General features: G+C 37.5%; 1 protein-coding gene across 1 annotated transcript in view; it reads right to left on the bottom strand.

Moving 5' to 3' along the window:
* Window positions 1-282: 282 nt before the first annotated feature.
* Window positions 283-14508, bottom strand: part of RDH10 (retinol dehydrogenase 10) — a 38132-nt gene continuing 23906 nt past the window's right edge. Inside the window, exons 3-6 of the mRNA XM_069100122.1 lie at window positions 5636-5734; window positions 3715-3860; window positions 1769-1900; window positions 283-1644 (exon numbers count right to left, since the gene is read on the bottom strand). Coding sequence (XP_068956223.1) covers window positions 1521-1644; window positions 1769-1900; window positions 3715-3860; window positions 5636-5734 — 501 coding nt within the window. The 3' untranslated portion in view covers window positions 283-1520. The remainder of the gene's footprint in view (window positions 1645-1768; window positions 1901-3714; window positions 3861-5635; window positions 5735-14508) is intronic.

Raw genomic sequence — 14508 nt, 5'->3', positions numbered from 1 at the left:
CTTGGTGAAGGATTGGCCTGTGTTCTGTTGAGCTGATCTATAGCATAACTGAATCCATGTAGTGAGAGTGTTGTTTTGTGGAATTTTACTTTTTTCTACCTCCTGTTTTTCTACATTCAGTATGAAATATTTAAAATGACCTGAGTAGAGAGGATATTAACAATGTATTTTAGCAAGATCATCTCATTCAAATATTTTTTTAAAGCCTAAGGTATAACCTGGTGGTCAAAGAAGACAGTGTTTCCCAGCAGCATGGCCAATCACGGACAGGCATACAATCAGTTATCTGGAAGTTAGTTCTTTCAATTTAATCAGTCTTTTACAAAACTTCCCAATCATTTAATAAAAGATGGCTCTCTTTAATAGCCATAAGACATTGGTCACTATTTAAACGAGACATTCTAAAAAAGTAATCACAGAATAGTTTATAGTAATTTACAAGTGAATGGTACACATTTAGATACAGAGGTAGAAGTTCACTTTTACAATGTTTCACTAATACACAGATACCAAATTCAAGGCACAAAATAGTTTGCTTTACAAAAAAATACTGTAAAAATGTCATCTGCTGTTCTACAATTTGAATAAAACTTCTGAAAGAATCTTTACACCCTTTCACACTCCATTGAGTAAGTTTTTTTTCCTTAATAATCATAGTTGGCACAAAAATGGGAATTTTATATAAACTGTTGCTTTGATGAGCTGCTATGTACTTTAGGCATGAGTCCAGGTAAAGAAATATAAATACAGCAACTTCCTGGGGGAAGGACACTTTATGCAGCAAAATTCATAGGTAGAAAAATGTAAATTTTTCCTAAACAGTTAGGTCTCCAGAGTGATGGATAGATACCAATAAAGTTTTTCAAATATAAAATTTGGAATTAGGCTTAGAAAATTTATTATAACTTTTAATAGAAGAGACCTGTTCAGCTTTCTACCATAACACTCAAGAACATTATTTTAGCTTTCAATAGATGGAGATTTAAAAATTGTTTTTGCAAACTGTTGAAGATACATGCATATATGAAAACAGTCCAACCACCACCTTTGCAAATTGGAGCAAATGAGTACAACTAAAGAGAATAGTACTGCCATCATTCTTTCAAGTTGCAAAAAGTTGGTTGAAAGGAGTTCTCAATTGCATGAATTTATAAATCCTGGAGAAATTTTGAAGAAAAACACACCTGAAATACACCAAAATTACTATCTCTAGACTTTTTCTTCATTTTCAACATCAATGATCGTCTGAAGATAGCACACAGTGCATTTCTGTAACAAGATGGACTTGTTTTAATGTCCTAATTAAAGGACACTGTTGGCAGCTACTTAAGTTCATTTTTGCCTATCACATTTTCCAAGTACTCTAGTCAGTTAATTTACAGTCTATATAAAAAAAATTTGATTTGCAAAAGTTCGCACAGGCTTAGGATCCAGAAAATGTCAGAGTAAATGCTGATGTGCATCTCCTTGAAACATTTTGATCGTTTTCAGCTCCAAATGACTATCTGGACAGAAAATTCTTAAATTCCATTTTTAGCTTCATTATTGTTTGTAGCTTGTTTTCTTTGCGCAATGAAGGGGTACATACACTTGTCTGCTCCTAGGAACCGATACATGCAGACAACCGCTTCAAAAGGTAGGATGCTGCAAAGGAAATGAGAAGATTTGATCATCATTTTAAAAACAGGATCTTAGTTTCAGAAAACATCTGGAGTAGAAGACATCCAGGATGACAACGTTGCATGCAAAGATATTCTAAAAAAGTTACCTCTTCATGAAAGTTACAATGTACATGAGACGAGGGGTGCAGATCATGGGCTGGTCTGTGAGGATGGCCTTCATGGCCTGTTTCACACAATAATCTGGCTTTAAAGGTGGCAGAAAAGGCTCAATTTCTTTCCTGAAAATGGTATACATAAAAAAAAAAACACCTAAAATAAGAACAAAGGCCAAGTGTGCCTGTTTTCTAATACAATACAACAGAGTTAAATTTGATAAAAATCATAAAGTTAAAAACATTCCTTCAAATGATTTTTGTAGCCCCTCCAGGGGAGGCCAAGGCTAAGGCTGCACTTAGGTGAAGTGCAAACACTAAATATGGGGGTGATGTCTGTTGTTGGAGCAATGGCATAGCTTGGGCTATCATGAGAAATGAACCTTTCTTTAAATGACTGAAGAACAAATGCTAAAATATTTTCTTAAGTAGTCTAAGAACATTTATTCTGTTATTTTGTTCATCCCTACCATTTCATAGATGGAAAAAACAAAACAAAATGGGAAGTGACTTGTCCAAAGTCATACCAACAGCTAGAGGCAGAGCTGGAAGCAGAGCTCAGGCTCCTTGGTTCCTTTTCCAGTGCTTTCCCCATTAGCCTGATGTATCCTTTTTTAAAGGTTATTATCCATTTACCCACTAATACCTATCAGATCCATGGCTGATGAAGTAAAGCTGAGTTTGGGTTGGTGTTTGAGTCTACACCATCTCTGAACATATGTCATCTTTGGACTCACTATTTCTTCCTTCTTCTCTTAGTGTAGGTAACTGGAAGGTGACTATGCTAATTAATCCCTGCTTATCACAATGCTCAGTGCTACAGGGAGCTTCTCAAGACCTACAGCATCAGCGGAGTACTCAGAGTAAAACAGAAACAAAATTTGGAAAAAAAAAGAAAACAGAATTTAATTAGGAGTAAGGCTATTTATATCCTACTCTTTGTTCTGACTCAGTTTTAAGAATGGGACAGATCATTTAACTGTGTCCCATTTGCAAATGCGGCAATAGTCGTCCACCCACCTGCTTTGATGGAATGTTCCAGTTAAAAGCAACATGTTAAGAACAAGCTCTGACCAAGCTGCAACAAGTTCAGCTGTCTTTCTTTGCTCAGTCATTTAAACAAATTCCTCAAAGCCTCTCATTTATCTTCTTATGGATGGGTTGTAGTGGTTAATCCTTAGCTCAAGTCAGTGAAAGCCACTCCAGTGTCTGTTCCACCTGGGAATGGCATCCCTGCGACATTCTGGGCAACCCCACATGGATCTGCTCACTTGGGAGGACAGTCTCTTCTCTCACCTTTTTCGAAGAAAGCAGGTGATCTACAACCTAGGCTACAACCTCCTTGGGAGAAATGTGCATTTTTACTCTGCTGTCATGACTTCTCTTCTATATGATCAAAACCCACATGAAAGCTGCTGTCCACTGTTGCCCTTACAGTAACATAGAAACTAAGTTATAACTTCTCAAAATCCTGCAATTGTTTGTCTTAAGCAAAAATTAGTAGTCATCTTGACAAATTCTGTCTTGATGTTATAGGTATGCTTTCTATCCTTTGGAAGCAGAGGGGATCTGTAATAGGGTCTTCTCTGGCCAATGAAATTCTGAATGAAATATAGGAGAGACCTTAAAAAACATAACCTCTAAGGGAAGAAACCTTTAATGCTTAGGTTAACTCTTCAGGAAAGAGAATGCTTTTCTGTTTTCCTATTTGATAATTTCATATTAACTTTTGTGAACTTGTCAATATGATGCTTAGTCCTATACTTTAATTTTAATACATATTAATGAGTTTTCTTACATGTAGACTAGCAATCATTGTCTAATAGTTATGGTAACAAGGCAGTCCATAAATGTCTGAAAACCAATGCCAAGTGCATTGCCAAGTCCCCCTCACCTCTTGCCCCCTTTTATAGAAAAGGAGAAAGGTGGGCTTTTCTTACCTGATTCTGCAGCCTCTGAACATGCCAGTATCTACAAGGTAAGGACAAACTAATGTCGTTTTAATTCCATCCTTTTCAGCAGCCTTCAGCTCATGGCTCAGGGATTCATGAAAACCCACAACTCCAAATTTGCTGGCACAATAATCCTGTGTTAGAGGCAAGAATAGAAACATTAAGTAGTCTCCCCAAGTCAAAGCAGGTTAGATGTACTGGTCCTATTAACTTTAGTTAGATGTCTGCAATGTTACAGGTGAATGAACAAAGAAAAGGAAACTATTTTCAAGGCAGATACTGGATTTGGGTCAGTGCAGAAATAATATTTCCAAAGTGACAACAGAGAGATGAACTTTTTTTTTTTTTTGGCCACAGCAACTAAGTATCACATTACTTTGGGGAAGTTACCACAAAGATCTATGAAAGCTAACAAGCTAAAGTTAAAGATGGAGAGAGGTTGCCTTTGAAGTGTCTGGAAAGTTTACAAATGGTCTCTTGTTCAGTAAATGAGACTGAAAAACCAGTTTGTTTAAATTAAGGCTAGAACAAAGCAGACTAGTCTAGCTAAGAGTATAACTTGTTTGAGTCTCTGACTTTTTTAAAGCTAAAGTTCAAATTTAAAAAAATATATTAAATAGCTTGGCTTCAAGTTAACGCTAATTTGGGAAACTCACACCCCCAGCATAGTGAAAAGGATGTCCTTCTTCATTACCTACACCTTAAGACCAAAACCAGGACTTTTATCCCCCTGACCAGAGTAGAAAAGATTTGTTTTTCCATAAACCTCGATTGAAAGCTGTCTTGTTCAGCCTCTTCTCTTAAGATGTCCATCTGCACCTATGTTTTCTACTTTGTCTTACAGAATCCTATAGGGAAGACACAGTGGCTCTCTTACATGCCTAGTAACACCCAGTACTGTGCCATGCTCACCTTTAACATTCATTTGTGAGGTATAACCTATATCAAATGGCTTGCCTTCTTAATGGGGGAGGAGGAGAAAAAGGGGAAGGAGAGAATTTGGAACTAAATTTTTAAAATGTGATTTTGTTAAAAATTGTTTCTATAAGTAATTTTAAAAAATTAAAAAAAAATAAAATTAGTATGTGATTAGGAAGGTCATTTTAAATGAAAAGGTACTCTTAGGAGGTTTATGGGCTACATCTCCCATCTCCCATAGCTGTCTCTTCTGATCCACTGAAACAGGGTTGAATTAACCTAAGTAAGCAAGTATCATGTGCCTCCCCCATCCATTTTAATAAGGGCTTGACTTGGCTTCTGCTTCTTTGCCTCTGTACCTTCCTTCAGGGGTCAGCTTATGGACCACCTCCAATGGGAGGGCTTTCCTGGGTCCCCTGATTGTTAATGCTTCCTTCTCCTTCCTTAAATGATCCTGTATGTATGTGTCTTTGTATATGCTATATCAATGTAAGGTGGGGATAGGCTGGGGGGGAGGGAGTATTGCTTCAGTTTTGCTCTCTGGGGTCAAAAATGTATTATATGGTGACCTGTACGTTACAGGTGCTGCCTGGATGGGATTGCAAGTGTCCCGTCCAGGACGGCAAATTCTGGTCAAGGTTCTCCTGTTGCCACTAGCATTAGCAGCTACAAATCGACCCCATTAACCTCCCTGACACCCAGGTAGAAGCTGTATTTGTCCTTCTGTCTGGTCCAGTACTAGCACAAACAACGTTCTGTCAACTGAGAGGTTTAAGTACTGATAACTGCTGTCAATTGTGATAAAAGTTTGGATTCTTAAGGGAAATTTTACAAAAAGTCATTCTCATTCTAACTAGCAAGATCAGAAATTCTCCAGGGTGGGGGTCAGGGGGAGCCATTAATGGGCTTCATAGCTTCATTGTCTAAAGAGTACTACTATTGCTACAAGTGAGCTTGACAATATATACAGATTTATTTGTAGTTGACAAACCTCAACTCCAGCCGTACTGAACAATCCTAGGGAACTTGCAACTGTCACAATGTGACCATGATTAATCTCCAGCATTGTAGGAAGAAAAGCTTTAGTGGTCTGAAAAAGAAAGTTGAGTGAGTGTCAACAATTACTCTTAATATTATCTGAAATTCATCTGAAACATAAAACTGTGTTAACAGAAATTCAATTTTAGCTTCAAAATGTTTTATTTTCCCAATTCAGTAAAACAAAAACAAAAACTTCTACATTTATCAGAAAGACAGTGGGTCCTGTAAATGTCTACTTAATACAACAATGTATTACTCCTATGGCAAGGACTTGGAACCAGTTGCAGATAATGGGGTTTTCATGTATGATCATCTATCCTGAGGCACTGTTAGGGGAGGCAGCTCTTTAAAGCAGTGGTCTAGATCAGTGATCTTCAAAGTGGGGCCAAGCTATGACCTTCCACAAAGGCTACATGATCAGCCTAAGGGTGGGAAGATGGTTGACTCTTACTCCTCAAGATGATATATTGCCAATACAACCACACCTACCCTGATACTCCAATATTCCTCCCTGCTGCCTTTACAATTCAGTTCCAGACTCCTTACTTCTATACCAGGACCTGGTCCCTCTATCACCTAACTTCAGCAGTTCGTAGAAGTGTAACCTAACCACTGGCCAGATGTTCATTTGGAAAATCCCTCTTCTTTCCCCTCCTCCTCCCCATAACCAACTCTGACCAATTCTCACATAACAGTTTCTAAAACCTGGCCACCACCAGAATATGCTTTACCTTGTCTATGTCATTTCTAACATGTGGCTTTCAGAAGTGAACAGTGTTCTAGATATCTAGATCACAAGAACAAAAACCCCTCTCTTTCTGGAAGCTGCCCCTTAATGTAGTCTAGTATAGTCACTATTACTATGTATCTTTGAAAAAAAAAAAAAAAGGAGTTGACTCATTCAGTTATGGTTTACTAAACTCTCCAGATCTTTTTTTCTTCTCATGAAGTACTGCCTAGCCACATCTTCCTAGTCTCTGACAATTACTCAATTACACTGCCAATTTAATTGGCTAGTTCAGTACCAGATGACACAGCCCATCTAATTCTGGTGACTTGATTCATTAAAGACAGTTATTATATTATCATCTTACTTCAATTTTAACTCCCTCCTAACTTTAAAAAATAATCCTACCATTTCCACTCCAAAGAACAATTCCAGAAGATATCAAGCAAAATAAGAGCTGAATAGTTTGGCCTTCTCACCACCCAAAATACTCTTAAGTAGTAGCAATCCTATTGTCTCTTTGATACTTCCCTTTCCTTCAATGCAACTTTTTAAAAAAAAATCCCAGGGAAACCCTTCTTTGTTGTCCTTAGGATTCTTAATTAGTCTCAGCTATTCTGCATGTTAGTGCTTCTAAAAATGTTCTTATGCAATCACCTACTCTATCTTCCATCTTTCATATAGCTTTTAAAAATCTGGAATGGTCAGTGGGTTCTCTTTATGCTTATTTATTTCTCTTCCTCTTTTTCACCTCTTTGGAATAACTTCTCTTTTTATCTTCAGGGTTTCATTCTTGAGATCTTTCTATCCCTCTTGGGCCAACTCCCCTTATATTAGGTCATTGGATCCTGCCTATCCTCACTGTGAACTCTTTGAAATCTGTTCTGCCCAAATCTAATCTTTCCTTTCCTTGATCACAAGCTGCAGGAACTCAAAGATTCCTGTCCTTTCTATTTTAGCACTGGGTGCCATCCTTTCAGACGGATGAAATTACCATACAGGCAAGCCACAAACTTCTCAGCCACCGTTTTGGCGGAAAGAGAACTCCAGTCGATGTTTAGCGTTGAAATCTCCCATTGCTAGGATGTTACTCGTTCATGATGGATTTGAGATATCCTTTCCCCAGATCCCTCATTTAATTCCTCTTTCAGTTCTCTAGTATACTTCAGTGACAAATCACTTCTTTTTCTCCTATGGTGATGACTTAATCATTCAAAACGTACTTTTAAAGCATCTATAATGTTCTGGGTACTGTTTTGTGTATTACAGATATAAAACCAAAATACTCCCTGTTCTCGAGGAGTTAAATTTTTATTTATATTTTATCTTACATGTTTCATCGATGCATTGCCTTGAGCATCAACCCAAACATTCTCCATTATGCCTGCTCCTTGGGTTCTTGAATTTCCTCATAAATGGGTCTTATGGGTACATACAATGCTTCATTGCCACCCCTTTTATCTATTCTATTCCTTTTGTATAGGATTTATCTTTCCAGCACCACATTCAGGGACAAGTTCTAATTTCAGTGATGCCTGGAAGACCAAACGTGTTTCCTTACATCAGGATCTCTAGTTTATCCTGTTTGTCATACTTTCTGCTTTTTTGTGTATAGACATTTGAGTTCATGGGTTTAATCTGCTGGTTTTCAGATCCCATAAATGACTTACTGATCCTCTTTTCAGCTATCCTTTCTATGTGATACCTATTATTCTCTGCCTCTCTTCATTTTAAAGGCTTCTTGATCATATTCACAAGACAAATTCCTGTCTGGCATTTAAAGCCCTTCAAGCGTTGTTATACATTACTTTACTTCAAGAACTCCACAGTCCTGTCAAATTGATCAGCCTTGCTGTTCCTCACACGAGATGGTCCATCTCAGTGGCTTTTGCATAGTCCCTACCCACCATGAATTGTCTCCCCATCTCCACCGCTCAGAATCTCTAGTTTGCTTCAAAGCTCATCTCAAGAGCCATCTCCTACCTGAGACCTCTCCTAATTCCTCTCTCCCCACCTAATTACTGGCCTCCAATAGATTACCCTTTTGTTTTTATATTTTTTTTAATATACTTATATGAGCACATGTACAGATCAAATAGATCTTTGTCTTTTTAGCCACAATGAATAGCAGAGTGTACTAGAGTACATTGTAGATGCAAAGTAAGTGCTTTTAAAATCTAATCCAACCCCTCTATTTTAAAGAAATTAGGTAACTAAGGCTCAGAGGCAGGATATGATTTGCCCAACACCACACACATCCTAATTGGCAAGAGTTGGCATTTGAACTCAAATCTTTGGCTTCCAAATCCAGTGCTTATTCCACCACAACCTTGTTGGTGTCTTGTCAAAAGCAGTGAAGTTTGTCCCTATATCCCCTAGTAAATCTTGCATAGATTGCTGGATTAATTTTACTAGCAAACCATCTCCATCATGTCCTCACCCTACTCAATAATCTTCAATGGCTCTTTAGCAAATACTCTAAAATCTATATTATGCTTGGCATTCAATTTCCTGCATAATCTGGTCCCAGACGACTTAAAAAATTATGTTAGCAACCGACACATGTAACATTTTTAAGTCTGCAAAGAACTTTATGGACTGTTATCAACAGCAGCCCCATTTTATGGATAAACAGATGAGGCTCAGGAAGTTTAGGTGACTTACCCTTGGTGACCAACTAGTAACTGTCAGGAGTGGTATCAGAATCCAAACCTAGTACTGTATCCACTCTATCCCACTTCTTATAAATGATTAAAGCAAAACAAAACAAAACCCAACAAGCTTAACTTCCACTACTAAGCAATGCAAAACTTTTGCTTCTGTCTCCTTATCTGTCTTACTGTCTGATATTCACTTGGGATGATCTCCTTTTTAATTATCTCTTTCAAAGAAAGATCGCACAGGGTATAGGGTATAAAGACTCTTGGACTTGGAGTCAGAAAGTTTGCATTTTGAGTTGAGTGTTGGCTGCCTAGCAGACGACAATTTCCAGAACAGCACAATGTTTCTCAGGGAAGATGACCACAGCCAGGAGGACCCTGCAGTGCAAAATCCCGAATGCCACCCTGGTGAACTACTGAGGCAACACAGGTCCAAGGTGAATGTGAAATTGAAAAATCTGTTTGACAGTTTTACAGTTATTTTTACCTCCCAGGAGAATATAATGAGCATATTATTGTTTCATGTTCCTGCATTTGTTAATGCAGGCTTGTGAGTCTTTTACAGGTTAAGCATTTTCTATGGTGGAAAAAATAAGCCTCTATCCTCTATCTAATATTCATATGTTATAGTGAATATGTTTTCAAAAAGGGACCTTATTCCCCACATTTTGGAGATATCCTAAATATGAGCCATAGCTAAGCTTTGTTTCAAAGACTTCCCTAGTTACTTTCCCCTGAGATAAATCTAGGTCTGTGGGAGCCCAAGCTGGAGGCCCTTGGGGGGGGGGGGGGGTAGGGGCTGTTAGCTGTGTGATCATAGGCAAGTCATAGCACTCAGTCTCAGTTTCTTGATCCATAAGATGAAAATGTCCCCTGCCCTTTCTACTTCACAGGGTTGCTATGAGGATGATCAAAATGAAATAATTATGTGAAACTGCTTTATGAGTTATAAAGAGCTATATAAATAAGCCAGTGGCATTACTATTATATTTGTATAGTGCTTTACACTTTTCAAAGTACTTCACAGATGTTCTCTCACTTAATCCCAACAAGAATCCCACATCATAGACTCTTAACTCAACCTTGTTTATAGTCTTCTCAGAATATGCCCGTCCACAATAACTGATCCTCCTTTCCCCAAAATCCTATATGACACTATGTACTATACGGTTTAGTACTTAATTGTACACAGACTGCCTTGTAGCATTGTTTGTTCCAGTATTAACAGCCCCCCCAAATAGATTTTCACTCAACGGTATGGACTGTGTCATTAATTTTTCTAGTATTCCTAAAATAAGTAGCAATACTAGGCCCTTGGTGGCCACAAGTTAAAGATAATATAGTTTGCAGAAGTTTTGACTTTTTTTTTTTTTTTTAGCACCGTCAAGTAGGAGTGGCTGGGGTAGGTAGGTCATGTCATTATCTTGATTGTCTTCTGCTGAAATGGTTCATGAACCCTAAATTTTGAGAACCCCTGTTTCAGGACATTAAAATCTGTTTTCAGGCTCTGGCTTAAACTCTAGAATGAATACTCAATTGTATAAATAAAATAAAGTTACGTTGTTACAGAGCACACATATCCTCAAAATAGGCCAGGAAAAGTATTTGTGTGTTTCCAGGTCTTTAGTTAGGAACAAATACTGTTTTGGCTGATGGTCTTTATAGTCTCTAAATGTATCACAAAAGTAGTAGTAGGTCAAGAACCACTAAGGACAAATTCTAAATCAGTTCTTATTACCTTTTTAAGACTAGATTGAAAGGAAGAGAATTAACCAAAGTAATTTTAAGAATTTCTACATATATATGTGCTAAATGGTCCAACATTAACTCCTGAGAAATTTACATGATATAAAATCCTAACATTTGCTACTTGGTTAAGTGACACTTTGAATCATGTCTGCTGCAAACAAGAATACAACGGCTGTTTACAGTCTAATTCTAGGTGTCTGGTTTTTGTGTTTAGAAAAATGCAAAGTAGTTTTGCTCTAATAATCTTTACATATTCTTATACGACATTTTTGCCTATAGGTATTAAATGGCCTATCCATTCCTGTAGACCTTGGAAGATACTTTCTTCTCTGTACATCTGGTAGAAGAGAGAAGTTTAACTGGGTTCTATTTTTGCTTCATTGGCTATCGGATTCTGATAGTGATAATGGTAACTTCTTCCCAGTTGTGATGGCATCTTTAAACAGATTATATTTTTCTTTGAAATTAGCACTTGAGGGGCAGCTAGGTAGCAGTGAATAGAGCACTGGCCCTGGAGTCAGGAGGACCTGAGTTTGAATTCGGCCTCAGACACTTAACACTTACTTACTAGCCGTATGATGTTGGGCAAGTCATTTAACCCCAATTGCCCTGCCATTCCCCCTCAAAAAAAAAAAAGAAACTAGCATTTGGTTTGTGCATCTTTTTGTATAATGTGGCAACTGGGTCAAACATTCTAGGAAATGTCCATCTGTCACAAAAGTCAATCATTTTAGGTCAATTTCATACAGAAAGAAAAACCACCTTACTGCCTCCCCCCCAAGTATGCCCCCCAACTTAAGAGTAACTAACTTCAAGAAATCCATGAAAAACAACCTTGGTTTGATGGAGATTTCTGCTTTTCAACTGGTATCTTGTGGACACAGTATAATTAGAGGATAAAACCAGAAAAACTCCTCAGTGAGTTGTCCCACTTTTAACAGCTAACAAAAAACTGTACCGAACAGCATTTTACAAAAGGAAACTTTGTTTCTGGTTAGCAGTTTCCCAATCCTGTTCCCCATCAAGGATAAATTTGGCTTTCTGTGAATAAAAGCTAAATTTGCTATAGCTTTCTCTATAGCTCTAAGATAAACATTCTTTGGCTAATCAGTTGAAGGCCTTTCTTTAGAAAGAATGTCATTTTGTAGGCACCACAAAACTACTCTACGAATGAACACCCAACAGCAAGGACTAGGATGAGGATGTTCAAATCATTACCACTTAATCAGTCTCCTTTCTAAACCCTGGCTTAGGTTTCACATTGTAGCATAATACAATATGTGACTGAGTGCTGAGTTTCCATTAAATTTCCTCAGCAGCTTGTATGGAAGGAATCAACTATGTTGTTTATGCTTTTACAAATAAACTCAGGCTTTAAATTCACAAGAACAACAGCAAATTACTTAATCAACATCAATCCTATCATAAACAAGAAAAAGGTTTTATGTACTTTTTATTTTTACATGTTTTTATATGGAAAGCATCACATTTGGTAATTTTCAAAAGCAGCCTGACTCTATGTACTAGTTTATCTTCCTAATTATTCTTGTCCCCTGCAGTTTGGTAGATGCTGTATGAGATGACTAGTACAAGGTATTCACTGGTTGACATGGTTTGATGGCAGAATGAAATGTGGCACTTCATAATGCATTATTAATGCACACAAATATTACACCAAGAATGAGGTAGGGATCAGCAAAGGGTGAAATGTCAGTTGCTATGACACCAGTCAGTTCAGAGTAAGGTTCTGAGAGCTTTTCTCTTGTTTCAGAATACTCATGAGAAAAAAAGATATTGGCAAATATTTGAAATGCACAATCCAACAGCTTATGTACGAGTCTACGGCTGTGGTGCCAAAGTGGAAAACACCAGTTACACAATTACCAGATGAATTTCTGCCAGTCCACACTGTCCACCTGAAAGAAGTTTGGCTTTGTTACCCAGATGATAATAAGTGATTATTTAGGTCAGTGGGTTCCCCAAACAGTAGACAGCAGTCTATCACTGACTGTCAGACTTACCTGGGCAGAACTCAAGCTGGCTGTTGGCATTATGCCTGCTTCCCCATAGCTGGCAGGGGATACCAGCAGGCAGTTCAATTGGCAGAGACTTGCATGCTTTCTCAGCAACCATCACAGAACTTCGGGAAAATACAAAGTAGGTCTGAACATCAGGAAAAAGGTTGGGGCCCTCATCCCTGGGGGTTTCACATTCTAGAGAACTGCCCAATGCTTTGTCACATTATAAAATGGGAGGGTTTGCAGTTGCAAGGGACCTTAAAAGGTCATCTATCCTTTTTCACATGGTATATAATTTGCCATTTTTTTACTATAAAGACCTACAGCTATACATAAATGGTTGCATTGTATATTTCAACCTTGGCCAAATATGACAAATTTTAAAAGTTGAATTCTGAAATGAAGAGTTTTACCAAGAAGCTACAATATCAAATTCTTACTAAATAGTTCAGTCAGAAAGTTTTGTATAAACAGGAAGACAGATGGACACTGAAATTCTAATTGATGCTACAACATTTTGTGAAATATCCCACATATTTTCCATAATATCTCAACAGTTCTCTTAAAAGCATAAGCAACTTCTTTTTCCCCATAAGTAACTTTCAATGGTAGTTGTAAACCTCATGTTTTCCTATGTTTGCATAGTCTTAATGACTTCTTAAACACATGAGTGAAACTAAATGAACAATTATAAGCTATGTCACATCTTCAGTAATTTGTCCTTACAGGTTTACGGCAAATTAACTCTTAACAGTCTATTACTCCTTCCCTCTCCTTTCCAAAAGTCCTCTAGTTCATTCTTGGGGTCCTTAATGAAAGATTTTACAGCACAAAGAGGACTGCAGCTGCAGTGTCAGGACAAATTAGTTGAAAACTAAACAAATGCAAAGAAATGCTGTATCTGCAAAGTGTGGCTTTGAAATTCTGAGACTGATGACATTTTAAAGATGTAGACAAAAGCATACTTAAATTTCTATTTGTGAATAAATCAAATTAATGGACACTAATGAAATTCAAATTCTCAAAAGAGAAACATTCTTAACGCATATGTATAGTATTCTCTTGATCAAGAAAACACTTCTAAAAAGCATCCTTCCTCAGAGCTTTTCTAATTCCCTATTATACTAATCAGAGGAAGAATCTCAAGGTTAGGCCCATAATATTCTAAAAAACACAATGGAGATTATGATAGGAATAGGAAAAAATACCTTACTGCCTCACACTCTTGTTAGAAGCAGGCAGGTTATTAATCAAAAATACAAAAAAAATGTGATGAATGATGATAAAGTACTTCTAGGATAGGAATATGATTGTTATTAGCTTACATGTTTAGTAGTGCTTTTAAAGGGCAACTAGGTGCAATGGATAGAGCACCAGCCCTGAAGTCAGGAAGACATGAGTTCAAAACCAACCTCAAAAATTATTAGCTCTGTGACCCTGGGCAAGTCACTTCACCCTTGCTTGCTTCAATTTCCTCATCTGTAAAATGAGTTGGAGAAGGAGATGTCAAACCACTTCAGCATCTTTTCCAAAAAAACTCCAAATGAGGTCACAAAGACTCAAACATGACTGATTAACTGATTAAAAACATGAAGTGCTTTTAATTTACAAAGCCCTTTCTCCTCACCACAACCCCATGGTTACCTATAGGTAACAAACACTGCCTCTG

Source organism: Petaurus breviceps, unplaced genomic scaffold, assembly GCF_028583685.1.
Source record: "Petaurus breviceps papuanus isolate PSGF00001 unplaced genomic scaffold, PetGlider_PUasm1.0 38, whole genome shotgun sequence".
In the NCBI taxonomy this organism is placed as follows: domain Eukaryota; kingdom Metazoa; phylum Chordata; class Mammalia; order Diprotodontia; family Petauridae; genus Petaurus; species Petaurus breviceps.
This window is presented reverse-complemented; position numbering and strand designations above follow the sequence as displayed.